The sequence below is a fragment of the Nerophis lumbriciformis genome, linkage group LG25, assembly GCF_033978685.3.
Source record: "Nerophis lumbriciformis linkage group LG25, RoL_Nlum_v2.1, whole genome shotgun sequence".
Lineage (NCBI taxonomy): Eukaryota > Metazoa > Chordata > Actinopteri > Syngnathiformes > Syngnathidae > Nerophis > Nerophis lumbriciformis.
In genome coordinates, this window is record NC_084572.2 from 3,719,456 (window position 1) to 3,744,374 (window position 24,919).

Below are 24,919 nucleotides of genomic sequence, written 5' to 3' on the forward strand. Positions count from 1 at the left end.
AGCAAACACATTTGGGACCTCAAAGACAATAATGTTGAATATTCAATAACATGGCAAATTCTTGCATCCAGCACACCTTACAATAGTGGTAATAAAAGATGCAACCTATGCTTGAAAGAAAAACTGTTTATTATTTACCGTCCAGACCTGTCACCCCTCAACAAGCGCAGCGAAATTGTATCAGCATGCCGCCACAGACGGAAACACCTCCTAGGTAACACATGAGCCAATCACCACGCCCCTACGCCAGCCTGTACCCACCCACTCTGTGCCCTATACAAACCATGGTATGTGAATGCTTCCATTAAAATCTCCTGATGATTGAGGGAACCCCTCATGAAACAGGCCTGTAGAGATGAAGTAGTCTTGTGATTTTTTTCCCCCACACATACATATATATATATATATATATATATATATATATATATATACACTGGAAAGCATAATTCTGGAACACACCGAATTATAATTCCTGTTTGCAACCTGAATTCAAATTTATGGAATGTAGTTTGAATTTGTGAGACATTCTCAATTCAGTTTGAAATGTTGTCCATTTAGTCGTCTTAATGAGGTTTTCAGCTAATTGTTGTTCTGTGTAGCGGCGGGCGGAAGATCGTGGTGTTGGGAAACAGTTTTGACCTGATCCAGAGGGCCAGCATGAAAGTGGTGCCCAGCTCTGACGACTTCTCACAAGACCAATCACGTGTCGAGGTAGCGATGTGCCCGTGTGCTGTTGCCGTGGTGACGCGCAAACGCAACTTGTGCTTGTCAGTTCGTGCAGGAGGCTCTGAGCAAGAACGACACGGTGCTGCAGTTCTCCTCACCGACGGTCAACTGGAGCGACAGCCGCTCTTTGCGCACCTTCCTGCACCTGGACAACGTCATCGAGGAGCTGAGGGCCTTCGACTACCACCCGGACCCCACCTTCAACGCGCTCTCCAAAACCATGATCACGGAGACCAGCGTCATCATCGTCACTGTGAGTGCCCTCTCACGTCGCCGCCGGGTTGCCGCTCACACTCTTCTCCTCACCTTCCTGTCTCTGCAGGGGCGTGGCTTCTCCAAGGCCATGACGGCCAAAGAGGCGCAAGCCTTCGTTGGAGACGCTTCCTGTAATGTCAGCATACTACAGGTAGGAACATCAACCGGCGCTACAAGTGGATGGTACTTTGTTGAACTGCTAGGTGGAGTAACGTAAGATTGTGTTTATAATCAGGACGACAAGTTGATCCTGGATGTGCCGTTGTCTCAGCCCAGAACTCCATCAAAACGCCAACGCAGAGACGCCGGCAATGACCCACTGGAGCTAGTGGTAAATATTTGTGGTCCAACCATGGCACACTTATTTATAGCACTGTGTCGTGATCATACTTGCCAACCCTCCCGGATTTTCCGGGAGACTCCCGAAATTCAGCGCCTCTCCCGAAAACCTCCCCGGACAAATTTTCTCCTGAAAATCTCCCGAAATTCAGGCACACAATATAAAGAGCGTACCTGCCCAATCATGTTATAACTGTAGAATGATGGAGGGCGATTTCTTGGTTTCTTATGTGGGTTTATTGTAAGGCATTTTCATGAACGTCCTCCCAGCGCGGCAACAACACACAACAACAGCAGTCACGTTTTGTCTACCGTAAAGCAGTTCGTCTGCCGTAAACAGCAATGTTGTGACACTCTTAAACAGGACAATACTGCCATCTACTGCATTTGATGAAAGCACTTTTGTGCGTGCCACACAGCAATGCATCATCAGAGAGGGTGTTCAGCATGGTTAGAAAGATAGTGACAGAGAATAGAACAAGGCAGAGGTGGGACCAAGTCATTGTTTTGCAAGTCACAAGTAAGTCTCAAGTCTTTGCCCTCAAGTCCGAGTCAAGTCCCGAGTCAAGACAGGCAAGCCCCGAGTCAAGTCCAAAGTCAAGACTGGAAAGTCTCAAGTCAAGTCCTAAGTCCTGCATTTTGAGTTTCGAGTCCTTTCAAGTCCTTTTAACCACAGACTAATATATTAACACAGATTGTGTATGCTTTTCAAACGCTGTATTTATTTATTAAAACAAGTGCATTTTAAATTGCAGGAAAGAAAATTGTGCTGACATTGCACTTTATAATAGCACTATTAACCAGTCATTTTAAACATTAACTCATTCCTTTACAGAACAAACACATTGAAAAATAAAGTGCAAATGTACTTATTTGTACAAAAGTGTTAACATTGAAAAAACATGACATATACGTGAACATAACAAAAAAGTTGTACTTTTTATATGTCAGGGCCCTATGCTGCATTGCATTTGCAAAAGACCAAATTAGCCAAGAGTCTGTCAGTCATTTGTGCACGATGGGGGCGTAGTATGATGCCACCATGGCTGAAAACTCGCTCCACTGGAGCACTGGAGGCAGGCACTGCCAAGACTCTCATGGCCACTCGGAACAGTGAAGGAAGAGTCTTCATGTTCAATGCCCAGAACAAAAGGGGGGAGAGAGTTGTTTTGGGTTGGTGCACTACTTGTAAGTGTATCTTGTGTTTTTTATGTTGATTTAATAAAAAAAAAAAAAAAAAAAAAAAAAAAAAATTCTTGTGCGGCCCGATACCAATCGATCCACGGACCAGTACCGGGCCGCGGCCCGGTGGTTGGGGACCACTGAGGTAAACAACCAACAGTATGTCAGAAAGCTAGCTAAAACGGTACACATATTCATAATATAGTATACATTTTAACTGACCTTTATTTTACTATTTTTGTCTTTTTTTAGGTGGCTAAAATATGCGGTGCTGCTGACCGCCGTCTAACGTTACGTGTGATATATTGACTAACGTAACCCTGCTTAAAAAAAATCACTGAACAAAAAGTATGAATAAGGTAGTGAACTGCAACAGATTCCCGTGTTTGCAATAACGTTATAACATTAGCAGTGAGTTTACAGCCTCACTGATTTAACTACACAGCAAATAAAAGTCACGTTACTTAGCCAATAAACGTTATCTTACATTCAAAACTTACCGTTCTTTGTGCAACTTCAAATGCCGGACGAAGTTGGAAGTTGTTGCCTCTCCATCAGTAATTTTCGAACCGCATGAGTTGCATACTGCAAACCGTTTTGTGTTGACCACCTCGTAATTTTTATACCCAAACGAAATTATTTTAGGTATCATTTTTTGTTCACTGGCGTGTGGTTTGGACATGTCTTCTTCGTTGGTTGTCCTGCAATTTGATTGGATGAATGCTGTGTGATGAAAACAAAGTAGATCTAATTTGATTGGCTGTTGTACTGAGAGCACACCAGCTGACACACGCAACGCTGATAGACAAGTACACAATGAAAAATACGGAGCGCTCCCGAATAACTTTTTCATCTTTGGGTTTTGGGGAAAGTAGCAAGTCATGTCAAGTCATGTCAATTCAAAAGGCTCAAGTCCAAGTGAAGTCACAAGTCATTGATGTTAAAGTCTAAGTCGAGTTGCAAGTCTTTTTACATTTTGTCAAGTCGAGTCTAAAGTCATCAAATTCATGACTCGAGTCTGACTCGAGTCCAAGTCATGTGACTCGAGTCCACACCTCTGGAACAAGGATGGACAATTCAACCCTTAACTCAACAATGAGTAAATGAGTGTTATGTGTGTGCATATGTGTAAATAAATGAACACTGAAATTCAAGTATTTCTTTTATTTATATATATATGTATATATATATATATATATATATATATATATATATATATATATATATATATATATATATATATATGAAATACTTGACTTAGAATGTCTTATATATATATATATATATATATATATATATATATATATATATATATACACACAAAGACATGCACCTGGGGATATGTTGATTGGCAACACTAAATTGGCACTAGTGTGTGAATGTCAGTGTGAATGTTGTCTGTCTATCTGTGTTGGCCCTGTGATGAAGTGGCGACTTGTCTAGGGTGTACCCCGCCTTCCGCCCGATTGTAGCTGTACTGCCATAAAACCAAGGTCTGCTTTGCCAAATGAGCAAGGCATTCATGTTTTGAACAAGAATAAGAGGAAATATCCTCAAACTTTACATGTTAGCATCGGCGTTGTTTTGCGAGTGACCCACTTCCGGCGGGAAAAACACGAGTGATGACGTCACGATTATTGGCGGCAAATTTTAATTGTCGGCGACAAATTAATCGCCGCGGCCCTAATCGGAAGTGAAAGTGTTATTTTTGTCATAACAACCCCGTACTGTTGATCGTACAAATGTCATGTACATCCTTATACATCCAGGTCAAGTTCGGCCACGGAGAGTGGATGGTTGGTTCCGTCTACTACGCCACGAAGGACGACATTCCTCTCGCCATCATCATTCCCGCCGTCATCCTCCCTATGCTGCTGTTCATTTTCGTGTCCGTCTACTGCTACAGGTGAGACGTGCGTGTGTGTGTGCGTGTGTGTGTGTCATACCTGCCAACTACTCCGGTTTTCCCGTAATTAGTACGGTTTTCATCAACCTATTCCGGGTTACGGTTGCAGTGATAAAAAATACGTTTTTTCATTAATTAAAAAAAAAATTTTTTTTTTAAAGTTTTATTCACGAAATCGCGTAACAACAATGACAATCGACACTGCTTCCCGTAACTTCCTATCGAGCCATTCCGAATGCCATGCGCGAGGCTATTTATAGCACCGCTGCCAAGCACGAGGCACCTGTTGCCATTGTTTCCAAACGAGCGAACGATCATGGAATCAGCCGGAGAAAAATCGCAAACGAGTCTTAAACCGAAAAGAAAACTGCAGTCATTCCGTGAAGAATATTCAAAAGCCTATCCGGGAATAATTATCCGTTCCAAAAAGGGTGAAAACTACGCGAACTGCACCTTGTGCAGACAAGATTTTTCGATCGGACACGGAGGAATTAGCGATGTAAAAGACCACGTTGGGACAAAAAAACACAAGTCTAATGCCGTTGCTAGCGATACAAGTGGAAAACCTTCAACGTTTTTCGTCGCCCAAACAGATTCTTTGAATGTGATAAATGCCGAAGTTTTATTTACGGAGGCAATAATTGAGCATGGACTTCCAATCGCACTGGCTGATCACATGGGACAGTTAAATGTTTGTAATGCAACCTTTAAAAATCATTACGCGGTGATCGCGGTCCCAAAAATAAACTTTTCTTGCATGATAATGTCCAGAAAAACTCACTTTATATTACTATGGAGTCCTTTTAACGAATGAGTTTGATGGTTTATCACAAACCTTAAATGAAAGAAGTCCTTTGTTTTCCTGCGCCATGCATGCGCTTTGGCCTTGCTTCGTGTTTGGTGCGCAATCCTGTCGGCTGTATTTCACAGCACGTCTTTGACAACTTGAAGTGGCATACAACATTTAAAACAAAGGGGTTATAGGAACAATCACTTTCAGTGTTTTATGCCACTTAAAGTTGTCAAAGACGGTATGCTGGTGCCCGACTGCCACAAGTGGAACAAACATTTGAAACAAAGGGGTTATAGGAACAATCACTTTCAGTGTTTTATGCCACTTCAAGTAAACGTATCATAAAGTTACCATATCATTTTTGCAGTATGATCAATCTGATAGAATACATTTGGATTTTAGCCACAAAAAGGTAATGACACCAATGTTATCTATTGGAATTGTTTAGTACTGTTATACTGTTAAAAGTGTTTATACTATTTATGCTTTCAAGTCCAAGTTGAAGAAATCGTGTTAAATGTTGACAGCATAACTACCAAAATACAGAAGTATGTCCTTAATATTTTTGCAGTGCTATTTCTGTTGAAAAGTTCAAATGATTACATTAGAGATGTGATGTGCCACTTTTCAAGTGTCTGATGGCTTCAATTAATTTTCATTAATTTTTCATATTTTGAATTCTTTTGAAAGGCTTACAAAAAAACGACATTTGAATTGTAATTCCATGCTATTGACAGGACTATTAATTTTAATGAAGTTAGCTTACCATGTTTACAGTATGATAATTGTGATAGAAATGTGAATTTTAGGCACAGAATATTTTATACAATTGAACAAGGCAGTAGATTATACAAGCTTGGACAGAAAGTTAATAATGACACCAATTTTTTTTTTTAATGGAATTGTTTAGTACTGTTTTCCATTTGTTTACTGTAAAAAGTGTTTATACTTTCAATTAACAAATTGAAGTCTTGTGAAAGGTTGACAGGATAACTGGCATTAACTGTCAAAATAATTTCAAACTATTGAAGTTAGCTTACAGAATAAACATGTCAATCAACCCATATGATTTTTGCTGTAATATTTTTGTTTTGAAAAGTCACTGTGACTGATAGAAAAGTGATGGTTTTAGCAACATTTTAACCTGTCTGAATGCTAATAATCATTTTGCGTCGGGGGGGCGAAGCCTGAACCCCCCACCAGGACTTTGTCCTGGACCTACCGGGGCCTGCAACCCCTGGACCCTGGCTACTAGGTTTTTCTGATTTCAAAAGTTGGCAGGTATGGTGTGTGTGTGTGTGTGTGTGTTCCTGTTTGTGCTTGAGCTGCAAGTTGTCTTGCTGCTCTAGGAGAAAGAGTCGGCAGGCGGAGCGAGAGTATGAGAAAGTGAGACATCAGCTGGAGAACCTGGAGGAGAGTGTGAGGGATCGCTGCAAAAAAGAGTTCACAGGTAGGAGCGCCTTTAGATCACATGTGTCAAACTCAAAGCCCGCGGGCCAGATCTGGCCTGCCACATCATTTTATATGTTCCCGCCGACGCCTGGAAATAGTATACAGTACAGGCCAAAAGTTTGGACACACCTTCTCATTCAATGCCTTTTCTTTATTTTCATGACTTTTTACATTGTAGATTGTCACTGAAGGCATCACAACTATGAATGAACACATGTGGAGTTATGTACTTAAAGGGGAACATTATCACCAGACCTATGTAAGCGTCAATATATACCTTGATGTTGCAGAAAAAAGACCATATATTTTTTTAACCGATTTCCCAACTCTAAATGGGTGAATTTTGGCGAATTAAACGCCTTTCTAATATTCGCTCTCGGAAGCTCATCAGGAAGCAATCCGCCATTTTCTCAAACACCGAGTCAAATCAGCTCTGTTATTTTCCGTTTTTTCGACTGTTTTCCGTACCTTGGAGACATCATGCCTCGTCGGTGTGTTGTCGGAGGGTGTAACAACACCAACAGGGACGGATTCAAGTTGCACCAGTGGCCCAAAGATGCCAAAGTGGCAAGAAATTGGACGTTTGTTCCGCACACTTTACCGACGAAAGCTATGCTACGACAGAGATGGCAAGAATGTGTGGATATCCTGCGACACTCAAAGCAGATGCATTTCCAACCATAAAGTCAAAGAAATCTGCCGCCAGACCCCCATTGAATCTGCCGGAGTGTGTGAGCAATTCAGGGACAAAGGACCTCGCTAGCACAGCAAGCAATGGCGGCAGTTTGTTCCCGCAGACGAGCGAGCTAAACCCCCTGGATGTCTTGGCTCACACCGCTTCTACCGTCCCTTATGCCACCGAAGATGATAAAGAGAAGAATATCGACCCTAGCTTCCCTGGCCTGCTGACATTAACTCCAAAACTGGACAGATCAGCTTTCAGGAAAAGAGAGCGGATGAGGGTATGTCTACAGAATATATTAATTGATGAAAATTGGGCTGTCTGCACTCTCAAAGTGCATGTTGTTGCTGTAAACCTAGTTCATAGTTGTTAGTTTCCTTTAATGCCAAACAAACACATACCAATCGTTGGTTAGAAGGTAGAGATGCGCGGTTTGCGGGCACAACCGCGGAGTCCGCGGATTATCCGCGGATCGGGCGGATGAAATAAAAAAAAAATTAGATTTTATCCGCGGGTCGGGTCGGGCGGTTAAAATAAAAAAAAATTAGATTTTAAATAGATTCAGGCGGGTGGCAGTTAAACCAATTGGGAAATATATATACATAGTTAAATGTTGTTACCCACATACGAAAAACGAGCAGGCACCTGCAGCATATGCCACAACAGAAGAAAAAAAAAAAAAGAGATGGACACTTTTACGGAGCGGAGAAGGGACGCCTCGCCGGGGTCCGGGACCGAGGCCCCTTCCCCCGAGAGGGCCCCACCGGGAGCCGTAGCTGAGACGATCCGCGAGAAGGGCCCGACGCACGTCCAGGGTCACCACCGCGCCCACCGCACCGACACCCCGCCTCGTCCGCCTTCGCCGCGGCCGGCGTCACGCGCAGCAGGTAAGCAGCTTACCTGCCCGCCACCCCCGTGGCCGGGGGCTCGTAACAGGGGTCACTCCGCGCGCTCCGCCCGCGCAGCTTACCTGCCCGCCACCCCTGTTGCCGGGGGCGCGTAGCAGGGGTCACTCCGCGCGCAGTGCACTCACGAAAGGGGTGGGGCTCACCCTGGTTGATATAGACAGCAGGACGGTGGCCATGGAAGTCGGAACCCGCTAAGGAGTGTGTAACAACCCACCTGCCGAATCAACTAGCCCTGAAAATGGATGGCGCTGGAGCGTCGGGCCCATACCCGGCCGTCGCCGGCAGCGAGACGCGCTTGGAGGTGCGCTCAGCGCGGCTCCCATATGATTGCGCACTGGTGTGCGTCTGGGTCGTGACAGCGTGGCACGCGAATGTCTGTGCTGCATTGGATCAGTCTCCTTTCTTTAACAGGCAAAAGCTTTATAACCTCACTAATGCCTTGCATCGTCTATATTAGATATATAACAGCGGGCGGGTGCGGTTCTGATCAAATGTTAGGTCGGGTGGATGGCGGATGGTTGACGACTTTCTGATGCGGTTGCGGATGAAATAATTGCCTATCCGCGCATCTCTATTAGAAGGCGATCGCCGAATTCGTCCTCGTTTCTCCCGTGTCGCTGGCTGTCGTGTCGTTTTCGTCGGTTTCGCTTGCATACGGTTCAAACCGACATGGCTGAATAGCTTCAGTTTCTTCTTCAATTTTGTTTTCGCTACCTGCCTCCACACTACAACCATCCGTTTCAATACATGCGTAATCTGTTGAATTGTTTAAGCCGCTGAAATCCGAGTCTGAATCCGAGCTAATGTCGCTATAGCTTGCTGTTCTACCCGCCATGTTTGTTTGTGTTGGCTTCACTATGTGACGTCACAGGAAAATGGACGGGTGTATATAACGATGGTTAAAATCAGGCACTTTGAAGCTTTTTTTAGGGATATTGCGTGATGGGTAAAATTTTTAAAAAAACTTCGAAAAATAAAATAAGCCACTGGGAACTGATTTTTAATGGTTTTAACCCTTCTGAAATTGTGATAATGTTCCCCTTTAACAAAAAAAGGTGAAATAACTGAAAACATGTTTTATATTCTAGTTTCTTCAAAATAGCCACCCTTTGCTCTGATTACTGCATTTGCACACTCTTGGCATTCTCTCTGTAAGCTGCAAGAGGTAGTCACCTGAAATGGTTTTCACTTCACAGGTGTGCTTGAAGCTCATCGAGCCTTCAGTTTTGACGCATTGAATGAGGAGAAGGTGTGTCCAAACCTGTACTGTACGTTACTGTACTGTACGTTATTAAAGTACCTTATATTTTATTACTAAATGTATTTGTTCTTTCCCTTTTGACAGAAAAAAAAGATATGCACTACATGAAATTGCATACATTTTAAACTTTAATAGTATCCTTGATGTTTATCCATACCCAGACTCTTATTAGGTAAATATATGAAACTGTCTTTTGCTCATTTGAATGTTCCCGCTAGTAACAGGAACTGCTTAAACCATTGTTCACTGAGGGCCACATGGCAGTTATGTTTGGCCCCTGAGGTGAACACTATTATTACACCATTTTTTATGCATTTTATTAGATTTTGTTTTTAATTGGCCCTGCGATGAGGTGGCGACTTGTCCAGGGTGTACCCCACCTTCCGCCCGATTGGAGCTGAGATAGGCTCCGGCGCCCCCCGCGACCCCAAAGGGAATAAGCGGTAGAAAATGGATGGATGGATGGATGGATGGAGTATCCAATATTGAAACAAATACTTTCCAAACTATTTTTTTGGCAAAATAAAAATATACACTTTGATTTCAAATGGAGTTATCCATCAAATTGTACACTGATTTGATGGTAAAATATACAATGTATTTAGTCTAAATTGGAAAAAAAAAGTTGGTTTTTTTTTACGGTAAAATTCTGTCAATTAAGCTGCCAGTTGTTGTTTTTACAGTGTTCAAATGAAAACTGCCAGCTCATTTGCCAGAATTAACAAAAACAGTCATACTGTTTTTCCATTTACAAACCCCGTTTCCATATGAGTTGGGAAATTGTGTTAGATGTAAATATAAACAGAATACAATGATTTGCAAATCCTTTTCAACCCATATGCAGTTGAATGCACTACAAAGACAACATATTTGATGTTCAAACTCATAAACATTTTTTTTTCTGCAAATAATCATTAACTTTAGAATTTGATGCCAGCAACACGCGACAAAGAAGTTGGGAAAGGTGGCAATAAATACTGATAAAGTTGAGGAATGCTCATCAAACACTTATTTGGAACATCCCACAGGTGAACAGGCACATTGGGAACAGGTGGGTGCCATGATTGGGTATAAAAGTCGATTCCATGAAATGCTCAGTCGTTCACAAACAAGGATGGGGGCGAGGGTCACCACTTTGTCAACAAATGCGTGAGCAAATTGTTGAACAGTTTAAGAAAAACCTTTCTCAACCAGCTATTGCAAGGAATTTAGGGATTTCACCATCTACGGTCCGTAATATCATCAAAGGGTTCAGAGAATCTGGAGAAATCACTGCACGTAAGCAGCTAAGCCCGTGACCTTCGATCCCTCAGGCTGTACTGCATCAACAAGCGACATCAGTGTGTAAAGGATATCACCACATGGGCTCAGGAACACTTCAGAAACCCACTGTCAGTAACTACAGTTGGTCGCTACATCTGTAAGTGCAAGTTAAAACTCTCCTATGCAAGGTGAAAACCGTTTATCAACAACACCCAGAAACGCCGTCGGCTTCGCTGGGCCTGAGCTCATCTAAGATGGACTGATACAAAGTGGAAAAGTGTTCTGTGGTCTGACGAGTCCACATTTCAAATTGTTTTTGGAAACTGTGGAGGTCGTGTCCTCCGGACCAAAGAGGAAAAGAACCATCCGGATTGTTATAGGCGCAAAGTGTAAAAGCCAGCATGTGTGATGGTATGGGGGTGTATTAGTGCCCAAGACATGGGTAACTTACACATCTGTGAAGGCGCCATTAATGCTGAAAGGTACATACAGGTTTTGGAGCAACATATGTTGCCATCCAAGCAATGTTACCATGGACGCCCCTGCTTATTTCAGCAAGACAATGCCAAGCCACGTGTTACATCAACGTGGCTTCATAGTAAAAGAGTGCGGGTACTAGACTGGCCTGCCTGTAGTCCAGACCTGTCTCCCATTGGAAATGTGTGGCGCATTATGAAGCCTAAAATAGCACAACGGAGACCCCCGGACTGTTGAACAACTTAAGCTGTACATCAAGCAAGAATGGGAAAGAATTCCACCTGAGAAGCTTCAAAAATGTGTCTCCTCAGTTCCCAAACGTTTACTGAGTGTTGTTAAAAGGAAAGGCCATGTAACACAGTGGTGAACATGCCCTTTCCCGACTACTTTGGCACGTGTTGCAGCCATGAAATTCTAAGTTAATTATTATTTGCAAAAAAAAAATAAAGTTTATGAGTTTGAACATCAAATATGTTGTCTTTGTAGTGCATTCAACTGAATATGGGTTGAAAAGGATTTGCAAATCATTGTATTCCGTTTATATTTACATCTAGCACAATTTCCCAACTCATATGGAAACGGGGTTTGTACAATAATATGTTGAAAAAAAAACGCAGTCAATTTTTCTGTAAAATTCTAGTGACTACGCTGCCAGTTGTACTATTTTATCATTTACTGTAATATGTTGTAAACAAAATTGTGTGTGTATATATATATATACAGGTAAAAGCCAGTAAATTAGAATATTTTGAAAAACTTGATTTATTTCAGTAATTGCATTCAAAAGGTGTAACTTGTACATTATATTTATTCATTGCACACAGACTGATGCATTAAAATGTTTATTTCATTTAATTTTGATGATTTGAAGTGGCAACAAATGAAAATCCAAAATTCCGTGTGTCACAAAATTAGAATATTACTTAAGGCTAATACAAAAAAGGGATTTTTAGAAATGTTGGCCAACTGAAAAGTATGAAAATGAAAAATATGAGCATGTACAATACTCAATACTTGGTTGGAGCTCCTTTTGCCTCAATTACTGCGTTAATGCGGCGTGGCATGGAGTCGATGAGTTTCTGGCACTGCTCAGGTGTTATGAGAGCCCAGGTTGCTCTGATAGTGGCCTTCAACTCTTCTGCGTTTTTGGGTCTGGCATTCTGCATCTTCCTTTCCACAATACCCCACAGATTTTCTATGGGGCTAAGGTCAGGGGAGTTGGCGGGCCAATTTAGAACACAAATACCATGGTCCGTAAACCAGGCACGGGTAGATTTTGCGCTGTGTGCAGGCGCCAAGTCCTGTTGGAACTTGAAATCTCTATCTCCATAGAGCAGGTCAGCAGCAGGAAGCATGAAGTGCTCTAAAACTTGCTGGTAGACGGCTGCGTTGACCCTGGATCTCAGGAAACAGAGTGGACCGACACCAGCAGATGACATGGCACCCCAAACTATCACCCAACCATGCAAATTTTGCATTTCCTTTGGAAATCGAGGTCCCAGAGTCTGGAGGAAGACAGGAGAGGCACAGGATCCACGTTGCCTGAAGTCTAGTGTAAAGTTTCCACCATCAGTGATGGTTTGGGGTGCCATGTCATCCGCTGGTGTCGGTCCACTCTGTTTCCTGAGATCCAGGGTCAACGCAGCCGTCTACCAGCAAGTTTTAGTGCACTTCATGCTTCCTGCTGCTGACCTGCTCTATGGAGATGGAGATTTCAAGTTCCAACAGGACTTGGCGCCTGCACACAGCGCAAAATCTACCCGTGCCTGGTTTACGGACCATGGTATTTCTGTTCTAAATTGGCCCGCCAACTCCCCTGACCTTAGCCCCATAGAAAATCTGTGGGGTATTGTGAAAAGGAAGATGCAGAATGCCAGACCCAAAAACGCAGAAGAGTTGAAGGCCACTATCAGAGCAACCTGGGCTCTCATAACACCTGAGCAGTGCCAGAAACTCATCGACTCCATGCCACGCCGCATTAACGCAGTAATTGAGGCAAAAGGAGCTCCAACCAAGTGTTGAGTATTGTACATGCTCATATTTTTCATTTTCATACTTTTCAGTTGGCCAACATTTCTAAAAATCCCTTTTTTGTATTAGCCTTAAGTAATATTCTAATTTTGTGACACACGGAATTTTGGATTTTCATTTGTTGCCACTTCAAATCATCAAAATTAAATGAAATAAACATTTGAATGCATCAGTCTGTGTGCAATGAATAAATATAATGTACAAGTTACACCTTTTGAATGCAATTACTGAAATATATCAAGTTTTTCAAAATATTCTAATTTACTGGCTTTTACCTGTATGTATGTGTGTGTATATATATATATATATATATATATATATATATATATATATATATATATATATATATATATATATATATATATAGTCAAATGCATTGGCAAAAGCGGCCCTCTAATGGCAGCCATAACTGCAAAGCGAGTTTGACACCCCTGTTTAGAGGGTCATGTGACACCTGAGACATCATGATGTCGTTTGTTTCAATAAGACCTGATGATCGAGATGGGGGACCACACCAGCGACCTGAGCGAAGCCCGCATCCCCTTCCTGGACTACAAAACCTACACCGACCGGAACTTTTTCCTGCCCTCCAAGGACGGCGCTAACGACGCCATGATCACGGGGAGGATCCAAATCCCAGAATCCCGCAGGGCCACCGTGGCTCAGGCTCTCAACCAGTTCTCCAACCTGCTCAACAGCAAGACCTTCCTCGTCAACGTGAGGGCGGAGCTCCACGCGCCGCATCTCGTAAAAAAAAAGATGGCGACTGTTTACGATCTTTTTATCCTTCCTCTAGTTCATCCACACGCTGGAGAGCCAGCCCGACTTCAACGCTCGCGCCCGCGGTTATTTCGCCTCGCTGCTGACGGTGGCGCTGCACGGCAAGCTGGAGTACTACACGGACATCACCAGGACGCTGCTGCTGGAGCTCATGGACGAGCACGTGCACAACAAAAACCCCAAGCTCATGCTCAGGAGGTGAGCAGCCCCACTCACTGATGAATTGATTAACATGGACGTAAACAAGTTGAAAAACGTATTCGGGTGTTACCTAAGGGTGTAACGGTACACAAAAATTTCAGTTCGGTACGTACCTCGGTTTAGATGTCACGGTTCGGTTCATTTTCGGTACAGTAAGAAAACAACAAAATATACATTTTATGGTTATTTATTTACCAACATTTGTAAACAATGGCTTTATCCTTTTAACATTGCTTTAAAATAGCTGTGTGTGTGATGGATGTGAGCCACCACTAGGCTGATCAGTGCAACAGCAGGCAGTCATGAATGCTAAGCATAACAATAACATACATATACACTAGAGATGCGCGGATAGGCAATTATTTCATTTGCAACCGGATCACAAAAGTCGTCAACCATCCGCCATCCAGCCGAACCAACATTTTATCAAAACCGCACCCGCCCATTGTTATATATCTAATATAGACGATGCAAGGCATTAGTGAGGTTATAAAGCTTTTGCCTGTTAAAGAAAGGAGACTGATCCAATGCAGCACAGACATTCAATGTGTGCCACGCATTAATATATCTTGCCCACGCATTAGTGGCTAAGAGATATTAATGCGTGATAATATCATACCTGCCAACTACTCCGGTTTTCCCGTAATTAGTACGGTTTTCATCAACCTATTCCGGGTTACGGTTGCAGTGATAAAAAATACGGTTTTTCATTAATTAAAAAAAAATATTAAAAAAAAAGTTTTATTCACGAAATCGCGTAACAATGACAATCGACACTGCTTCCCGTAACTTCCTATCGAGCCATTCCGAATGCCATGCGCGAGGCTATTTATAGCACCGCTGCCAAGCACGAGGCACCAGTTTCCATTGTTTCCAAACGAGCGAACGATCATGCAATCAGCCGGAGAAAAATCGCAAACGAGTCTTAAACCGAAAAGAAAACTGCAGTCATTCCGTGAAGAATATTCAAAAGCCTATCCGGGAATAATTATCCGTTCCAAAAAGGGTGAAAACTACGCGAATTGCACCTTGTCCAGACAAGATTTTTCGATCGGACACGGAGGAATTAGCGATGTAAAAGACCACGTTGGGACAAAAAAACACAAGTCTAATGCCGTTGCTAGCGATACAAGTGGAAAACTTTCAACGTTTTTCGTCGCCCAAACAGATTCTTTGGATGTGATAAATGCCGAAGTTTTATTTATGATGCTATTGAATTACATTTTAATGAAGTAAACTTATAAAGTTGCCATATCATTTTTGCAGTATGATCAATCTGATAGAATAAATTTGGATTTTAGCCACAAAAAGGTAATGACACCAATGTTATCTATTGGAATTGTTTAGTACTGTTATACTGTTAAAAGTGTTTATACTATTTATGCTTTCAAGTCCAAGTTGAAGAAATCGTGTTAAATGTTGACAGCATAACTACCAAAATACAGAAGTATGTCCTTAATATTTTTGCAGTGCTATTTCTGTTGAAAAGTTAAAATGATTACATTAGAGATGTGATGTGCCACTTTTCAAGTGTCTGATGGCTTAAATTAATTTTCATTAATTTTTCATATTTTGAATTCTTTTGAAAGGCTTACAAAAAAACGACATTTGAATTGTAATTCCATGCTATTGACAGGACTATTAATTTTAATGAAGTTAGCTTACCATGTTTACAGTATGATAATTGTGATAGAAATGTGAATTTTAGGCACAGAATATTTTTTACAATTGAACAAGGCAGTAGATTATACAAGCTTGGACAGAAAGTTAATAATGACACCAATTTTTTTTAAATGGAATTGTTTAGTACTGTTTTACCATTTGTTTACTGTAAAAAGTGTTTATACTTTCAATTAACAAATTGAAGTCTTGTGAAAGGTTGACAGGATAACTGGCATTAACTGTCAAAATAATTTCAAACTATTGAAGTTATCTTACAGAATAAACATGTCAATCAACCCATATGATTTTTGCTGTAATATTTTTGTTTTGAAAAGTCACTGTGACTGATAGAAAAGTGATGGTTTTAGCAACATTTTAACCTGTCTGAATGCTAGTAATCATTTTGCGTCGGGGGGCGAAGCCTGAACCCCCCACCAGGACTTTGTCCTGGACCTACCGGGGCCTGTGGCCCCTGGACTCTGGCTACTAGGTTTTTCTGATTTCAAAAGTTGGCAGGTATGCAGCAGGCAGTCATGAATGCTAAGCATAACAATAACATACATATACACTAGAGATGCGCGGATAGGCAATTATTTCATTTGCAACCGCATCACAAAAGTCGTCAACCATCCGCCATCCACCCGAACCAACATTTTATCAAAACCGCACCCGCCCGCACCCGCCCATTGTTATATATCTAATATAGACGATGCAAGGCATTAGTGAGGTTATAAAGCTTTTGCCTGTTAAAGAAAGGAGACTGATCCAATGCAGCAGAGACATTCAATGCGTGCCACGCATTAATATATCTTGGCCACGCATCAGTGTTCATTTATTTACACATATACACACACACATAACACTCATCTACTCATTGTTGAGTTAAGGGTTGAATTGTCCATCCTTGTTCTATTCTGTCACTATTTTTCTAACCATGCTGAACACCCTTTCGCAGGTACCCAGAAAGGTTTCGAGTACCACCAAAAAAACTGAATCTCTGAAGACAGTATAAAAATCTGTGTTAAAGGTGTACAAATACTGTTTGTATAATAAGCATGATTTTTTTTTTTTACAAATGAGGGTTAAGAGTTCAGTACTAAAAAAAAAAAAAAAAAAAAGAATGTGGCTTAAGTACAGTTTTTTTAATTGAGCTGCTGCATTTTTTTGGTTGGGTTGTTTATTTCTTTTGAGTAACTTCTATACATTTCTAAAAAGGGGAATAATGTAATAGAGTTATCTATGTTTGTCTGTTGCCATCTCCTGGTGAATGTTGGCTATAGCGTACTGGGGTCACTTTTTGGTTGGCCAACGATTTACGTGGTGTTGCGCACCTGACGTCACTCAGGTCCGCATGGAGCTGGAGGGGGCGTGGCTTCAAGCTTCCGCCTGAATTTCGGGAGATTTTCGGGAGAAAATTTGTCCCGGGAGGTTTTCGGGAGAGGCGCTGAATTTCGGGAGTCTCCCGGAAAATCCGGGGAGGGTTGGCAAGTATGAAACTATCAGACTGCGTGGTCGGTAGTAGTGGGTTTCAATAGGCCTTTAATATGTCCGTGTGGAAACTCGTTCGGTACACCTCCAAACCGAACCGAACCCCCCCCGTACCGAAACGGTTCAATACAAATACACGTACCGTTACACCCTTAGTGTAACCATTTAGTGGTCAATTGTACGGAGTATGTGCAATCTACCAGAGGTGGGACCAAGTCATTGTTTTGCAAGTCACAAGTAAGTCTCAAGTCTTTGCCCTCAAGTCCGAGTCAAGTCCCGAGTCAAGACAGGCAAGCCCCGAGTCAAGTCCAAAGTCAAGACTGGAAAGTCTCAAGTCAAGTCCTAAGTCCTGCATTTTGAGTTTCGAGTCCTTTCAAGTCCTTTTAACCACAGACTAATATATTAACACAGATTGTGTATGCTTTTCAAACGCTGTATTTATTTATTAAAACAAGTGCATTTTAAATTGCAGGAAAGAAAATTGTGCTGACATTGCACTTTATAATAGCACTATTAACCAGTCATTTTAAACATTAACTCATTCCTTTACAGAACAAACACATTGAAAAATAAAGTGCAAATGTACTTATTTGTACAAAAGTGTTAACATTGAAAAAACATGACATATACGTGAACGTAGCAAAAAAGTTGTACTTTTTATATGTCAGGGCCCTATGCTGCATTGCATTTGCAAAAGACCAAATTAGCCAAGAGTCTGTCAGTCATTTGTGCACGATGGGGGCGTAGTATGATGCCACCACGGCTGAAAACTCGCTCCACTGGAGCACTGGAGGCAGGCACTGCCAAGACTCTCATGGCCACTCGGAACAGTGAAGGAAGAGTCGTCATGTTCAATGCCCAGAACAAAAGGGGGGAGAGAGTTGTTTTGGGTTGGTGCACTACTTGTAAGTGTATCTTGTGTTTTTTATGTTGATTTAATTAAAAAAAGAGAAAAAATAAATAAATATTTCTTGTGCGGCCCGATACCAATCGATCCACGGACCAGTACCGGGCCGCGGCCCGGTGGTTGGGGACCACTGAGGTAAACAACCAACAGTATGTCAGAAAGCTAGCTAAAACGGTACACATATTCATAATATAGTATACATTTTAACTGACCTTTATTTGACTATTTTTGTCTTTTTTTAGGTGGCTAAAATACGCGGTGCTGCTGACCGCCGTCTAACGTTACGTGTGATATATTGACTAACGTAACCCTGCTTAAAAAAAATCACTGAACAAAAAGTATGAATAAGGTAGTGAACTGCAACAGATTCCCGTGTTTGCAATAACGTTATAACGTTAGCAGTGAGTTTACAGCCTCACTGATTTAACTACACAGCAAATAAAAGTCACGTTACTTAGCCAATAAACGTTATCTTACATTCAAAACTTACCGTTCTTTGTGCAACTTCAAATGCCGGACGAAGTTGGAAGTTGTTGCCTCTCCATCAGTCATTTTCGAACCGCATGTGTTGCATACTGCAAACCGTTTTGTGTTGACCACCTCGTAATTTTTAGACCCAAACAAAATTATTTTAGGTATCATTTTTTGTTCACTGGCGTGTGGTTTGGACATGTCTTCTTCGTTGGTTGTCCTGCAATTTGATTGGATGAATGCTGTGTGATGAAAACAAAGTAGATGTAATTTGATTGGCTGTTGTACTGAGAGCACACCAGCTGACACACGCAACGCTGATAGACAAGTACACAATGAAAAATACGGAGCGCTCCCGAATAACTTTTTCATCTTTGGGTTTTGGGGAAAGTAGCAAGTCATGTCAAGTCATGTCAATTCAAAAGGCTCAAGTCCAAGTGAAGTCACAAGTCATTGATGTTAAAGTCTAAGTCGAGTTGCAAGTCTTTTTACATTTTGTCAAGTCGAGTCTAAAGTCATCAAATTCATGACTCGAGTCTGACTCGAGTCCAAGTCATGTGACTCGAGTCCACACCTCTGCGATCTACTAACAAAATCAATCAATCAATGCGACACGCTGCCCTCTGCTGGACGCCTGTGACGCCATCTTTTTGGCTTCCTGCAGGTCGGAGACAGTCGTGGAGAGGATGCTGTGTAACTGGATGTCCATCTGCCTCTACCAGTTCCTCAGGGTGACTCTCTCTCTCTTTCGTTCTCTCGCACACGGGCGTTTGGCACAAAAAAGATCAAAAAAGCGAGAAATAGGAACAACAAACACACAACGCTCGTGTAGTCTTTTATGTTGTCGGCGTCCATGTTGCAGGACAGCGCCGGGGAGCCGCTTTACAAGCTATTTAAAGCGTTGAAGCATCAGGTGGACAAAGGCCCGGTGGACGCCAAGATGAAGAAGGCCAAATACACGCTGAACGACACCGGGCTGCTGGGAGACGACGTGGAATACTCTGTACTGGTCAGTCCGTATGAACACATCACTAGGGAAGCTTGCGCCGCTTCTACAAATAAAAGCTCGACTTTGTATCGTGTCAGTAGTAGCTGCGGTGTGTGTGGTGACAGGTGTGCTTTGTGCGACAGACCCTGCAGGTGCTGGTGCACGGGGAGGGGCCGGATGTGACGCCCGTCAAGGTGCTCAATTGTGACACCATCTCTCAGGTGACGCTTTGCCGGAAGCGGTCTTGTTTTAGGTTGTATGTCATTTGATTTACTGATGACGTCGTCGCGCTGTGCAGGTGAAAGAGAAGATCATTGACCAGGTGTACAGGAATCTGCCGTACTCGCAGAGGCCAAAGGTGGAGAGCGTGGCACTAGGTAACACACACACACACACACACACACTAGAGATGCGCGGATAGGCAATTATTTCATCCGCAACCGCATCACAAAAGTCATCAACCATCCGCCATTCACCCGAACTAACATTTTATCAAAACCACACCCGCCCGCACCCGCCCATTGTTATATACAGGTAAAAGCCAGTAAATTAGAATATTTTGAAAAACTTGATTTATTTCAGTAATTGCATTCAAAAGGTGTAACTTGTACATTATATTTATTCATTGCACACAGACTGATGCATTCAAATGTTTATTTCATTTAATTTTGATGATTTGAAGTGGCAACAAATGAAAATCCAAAATTCCGTGTGTCACAAAATTAGAATATTACTTAAGGCTAATACAAAAAAGGGATTTTTAGAAATGTTGGCCAACTGAAAAGTATGAAAATGAAAAATATGAGCATGTACAATACTCAATACTTGGTTGGAGCTCCTTTTGCCTCAACTACTGCGTTAATGCGGCGTGGCATGGAGTCGATGAGTTTCTGGCACTGCTCAGGTGTTATGAGAGCCCAGGTTGCTCTGATAGTGGCCTTCAACTCTTCTGCGTTTTTGGGTCTGGCATTCTGCATCTTCCTTTTCACAATACCCCACAGATTTTCTATGGGGCTAAGGTCAGGGGAGTTGGCGGGCCAATTTAGAACAGAAATACCATAGTCCGTAAACCAGGCACGGGTAGATTTTGCGCTGTGTGCAGGCGCCAAGTCCTGTTGGAACTTGAAATCTCCATCTCCATAGAGCAGGTCAGCAGCAGGAAGCATGAAGTGCTCTAAAACTTGCTGGTAGACGGCTGCGTTGACCCTGGATCTCAGGAAACAGAGTGGACCGACACCAGCAGATGACATGGCACCCCAAACCATCACTGATGGTGGAAACTTTACACTAGACTTCAGGCAACGTGGATCCTGTGCCTCTCCTGTCTTCCTCCAGACTCTGGGACCTCGATTTCCAAAGGAAATGCAAAATTTGCTTTCGTCAGAAAACATGACTTTGGACCACTCAGCAGCAGTCCAGCTGGTGTCGGTCCACTCTGTTTCCTGAGATCCAGGGTCAACGCAGCCGTCTACCAGCAAGTTTTAGAGCACTTCATGCTTCCTGCTGCTGACCTGCTCTATGGAGATGGAGATTTCAAGTTCCAACAGGACTTGGCGCCTGCACACAGCGCAAAATCTACCCGTGCCTGGTTTACGGACCATGGTATTTCTGTTCTAAATTGGCCCGCCAACTCCCCTGACCTTAGCCCCATAGAAAATCTGTGGGGTATTGTGAAAAGGAAGATGCAGAATGCCAGACCCAAAAACGCAGAAGAGTTGAAGGCCACTATCAGAGCAACCTGGGCTCTCATAACACCTGAGCAGTGCCAGAAACTCATCGACTCCATGCCACGCCGCATTAACGCAGTAATTGAGGCAAAAGGAGCTCCAACCAAGTATTGAGTATTGTACATGCTCATATTTTTCATTTTCATACTTTTCAGTTGGCCAACATTTCTAAAAATCCCTTTTTTGTATTAGCCTTAAGTAATATTCTAATTTTGTGACACACGGAATTTTGGATTTTCATTTGTTGCCACTTCAAATCATCAAAATTAAATGAAATAAACATTTGAATGCATCAGTCTGTGTGCAATGAATAAATATAATGTACAAGTTACACCTTTTGAATGCAATTACTGAAATAAATCAAGTTTTTCAAAATATTCTAATTTACTGGCTTTTACCTGTATCTAATATAGACGATGCAAGGCATTAGTGAGGTTATAAAGCTTTTGCCTGTTAAAGAAAGGAGACTGATCCAATGGAGCAGAGACATTCAATGCGTGCCACGCATTAATATATCTTGGCCACGCATTAGTGGCTAAGAGATATTAATGCGTGATAATATTATTTATCATTATTATAATATTATTGTCATTTCCATTAAGAAAGTGTTGACTATTGTTGCCAATGCCCTCAGATTAGGAGTGCGTTCCTCACACTTTGTGTGCGCTGTTGCAGCAAGCAGAACGAGGCTTTTAAGAAGTTAAAAAAATGTTTTAGAAAGACTAGGCCTATATTTTCGTTAGGTAAAAAAAAATGTTCTGAATTTATTTCAATGAATATTAACTTGTTAACGTTATAATGCTCAAATAGGGACGAGGGCGGGGTGCACAGTGAAGCAGTGAACAATTTCGCGACAAAGATGAACCTTTATTGATTGATCTGCAGCCATGACAAAATATCAGACAATCTCCATTGTCAACGACAGGCAGGAAAATAAAGATAAACACATAGCCTATGTTGTAGGCATAGGCTCATACGTTTTTAAGTTGAAATAAAAAAATAAATAAAAAATGTGCCTCATAAGCCTTAGGCTGTCAATCACCTGCACAAACTTAAATTATACAATAACATATGTATGTCACCTGAACTAACATTTAATCAAAACCGCACCCGCCCGTTGTTATATATCTAATATAGACGATGCAAGGCATTAGTGAGGTTATAAAGCTTTTGCCTGTTAAAGAAAGGCGACTGATCCAATGTAGCAGAGACATTCAATGCGTGCCACGCTGTCACGATCCAGACGCACACCAGTGCGCAATCATCTGGGAGCCGCGCTGAGCGCACTAGCGCGCCCGCGCCACTCAAACTGCTGCAGGCAGCTGCGTTCTATCTTGTTTTAACATCCTGTGGCACTCTTCTGGGATCACGACGGACGAAACTGCTCATGCTCAGGGTGTTTGTGGAGGTTCGGGGTTTTGCACAAATGTGATGCGCCATGTTAGATGTCCCGGTTTTGTGACTGTCGTAGACATAAACAGCGTCGCAGCTCTTGCAAATCACGTAGCCAGCATTACTATCATCCTGATTTACAACCTCATAAAAACGAGTCCACGCTGAACTTTTCTGGCCTTTTTTTCCCCTGGTCTTTAGTATTCCCTTTTTTAGTTTGTCGCGTACCACGTTTGCTGCCATCTCTTTTTTTTTTCTTCTTCTGTTGTGGCATATGCTGCAGGTGCCTGCTCGTTTTTCGTATGTGGGTAACAACATTTAACTATGTATATATATTTCCCAATTGGTTTAACTGCCACCCGCCTGAATCTATTTAAAATCTAATTTTTTTTTAATTTCAACCGCCCGACCCGCGGATGATCCGCGGACTCCGCAGTTGTGTCCGCAAACCGCGCATCTCTAACACACACACACATACACTACATTTATAATATCCTCATAGTTAGGAATGGGAATTGATAAGATTTTTTCCGGTTCCGATTCCACTTTCGATTCTGCTTAACAATTCGATTCTTTATCACTGCAAAAACTGAAATCTAAGTAAGATTAAATATCTCAAATAAGGGTTATATTTGCTTATTTTCTGTCTAATAAGATAATTCTTCTCACTAATTAGATTTTATGTTAGAGTCTTTTACTTGTTTTAAGGGTTTTGGTCCTAAATGATCTCTCTAAGATATTACAGCTGAGATTTGATGACCTATATTGAGTAAAACATGCTTGAAACTAGAATATCAAGTGTTGCAAAGCTGTGTCATCAACACTCACAAGTATAAAACTACTTTTTTTAAATAATAATTTCTTATTTCAAGCATGAAAAAAAAAAATCATGATTTTGACACAATTGTGTCTCATAATTAAAACAGATGACAGCCAAATGGACTTTGCTGTTTTATTTTCAATGAAACAATAGAAAATATGTACTCATATAGTAGTACAGTTGGCACAGTACAGCAAACTGACAGTTCATATTTAAACATTTAACATTTCTAACAATTTTGAACAGAAATAGTTCATGCACATTCAGATAAATTCCTCAAAATTGCAATTAAAATTTTTTTGGCCGGGGGCCGGGCTGTATATATGCGCACTAATTGACTGAAAGAGCACGCACTTGGCGCGATGATGTCATGTTATCCATGGAAAAATGCATTTTTAGACAATATGATTTGCCTGAGCGGCTAGGAGACCCCGTGAGTAACAAGCGCTTGCCTTGTTGCCTTTCCATTAAGAACAATAAATTAGTTTTTAGTATAAGTTTGCTGGTTTCAAGAAATGTAATGCCGAGCGCATATCATTATGTCAAGATAATGGCACTAGCATTTACTTCATTTAAGAATATTTTTCAACATATTGAGCAAAAAGGTCTCTTTTTTTCTACCAAGAAAAGTGCACTTGTTATTAGTGAGATTATACTTATTTTAAGGTATTTTTGGGTTCATTGAAGTTAGCTAATTTTACTTGTTTTGGAAAGTCTTGACAAGCCACATTTTCTTGTTCTAGTGGCAGATAATTTTGCTTAGTTCAAATAAAATACCCCTAATTTAAAAAAAAAAAATTCTTGTTTTTGAACACTGACTTTTTGCAATGTATCAATTCTTTTATCGAGGAATTTTATTTTATTTAAAGCACTTTTTCTGCAGGCGAGCTACTTTTCAATTGACCAAGTCAAGGGGATCTACCTCATTCATGTATATAATATTTATTTATTTATGAAAGAGACGTTTTTGTTAACAATTTAAAGGTGTTTAATGATAATACAAGCATGTTTAACACATATAGTTAATATTGTTAACAAGTTAAAGGTGTTTAATGATAATACAAGCATGTTTAACACAAATAGTTAATATTGTTAACAAGTTAAAGGTGGTTAAAGATAATACAAGCATGTTTAACACAAATAGTTAATATTGTTAACAACTTAAAGGTGGTTAAAGATAAAACAAGCATGTTTAACACATATAGTTA

At 41.4% G+C, this 24,919-nt stretch overlaps 1 protein-coding gene across 1 annotated transcript in view; it reads left to right on the plus strand.

Annotated features, from left to right (window-relative positions):
* Positions 1–24,919, plus strand: part of LOC133621523 (plexin-B2-like) — a 254,413-nt gene that overhangs the window by 190,804 nt on the left and 38,690 nt on the right. The window contains exons 21-32 of the mRNA XM_061983595.1: positions 600–711; positions 773–979; positions 1,049–1,132; positions 1,217–1,312; positions 4,272–4,408; positions 6,551–6,651; positions 13,763–13,992; positions 14,072–14,253; positions 19,449–19,515; positions 19,647–19,793; positions 19,916–19,993; positions 20,071–20,149. Of these exons, the coding sequence (XP_061839579.1) occupies positions 600–711; positions 773–979; positions 1,049–1,132; positions 1,217–1,312; positions 4,272–4,408; positions 6,551–6,651; positions 13,763–13,992; positions 14,072–14,253; positions 19,449–19,515; positions 19,647–19,793; positions 19,916–19,993; positions 20,071–20,149 (1,520 nt within the window). The remainder of the gene's footprint in view (positions 1–599; positions 712–772; positions 980–1,048; positions 1,133–1,216; positions 1,313–4,271; positions 4,409–6,550; positions 6,652–13,762; positions 13,993–14,071; positions 14,254–19,448; positions 19,516–19,646; positions 19,794–19,915; positions 19,994–20,070; positions 20,150–24,919) is intronic.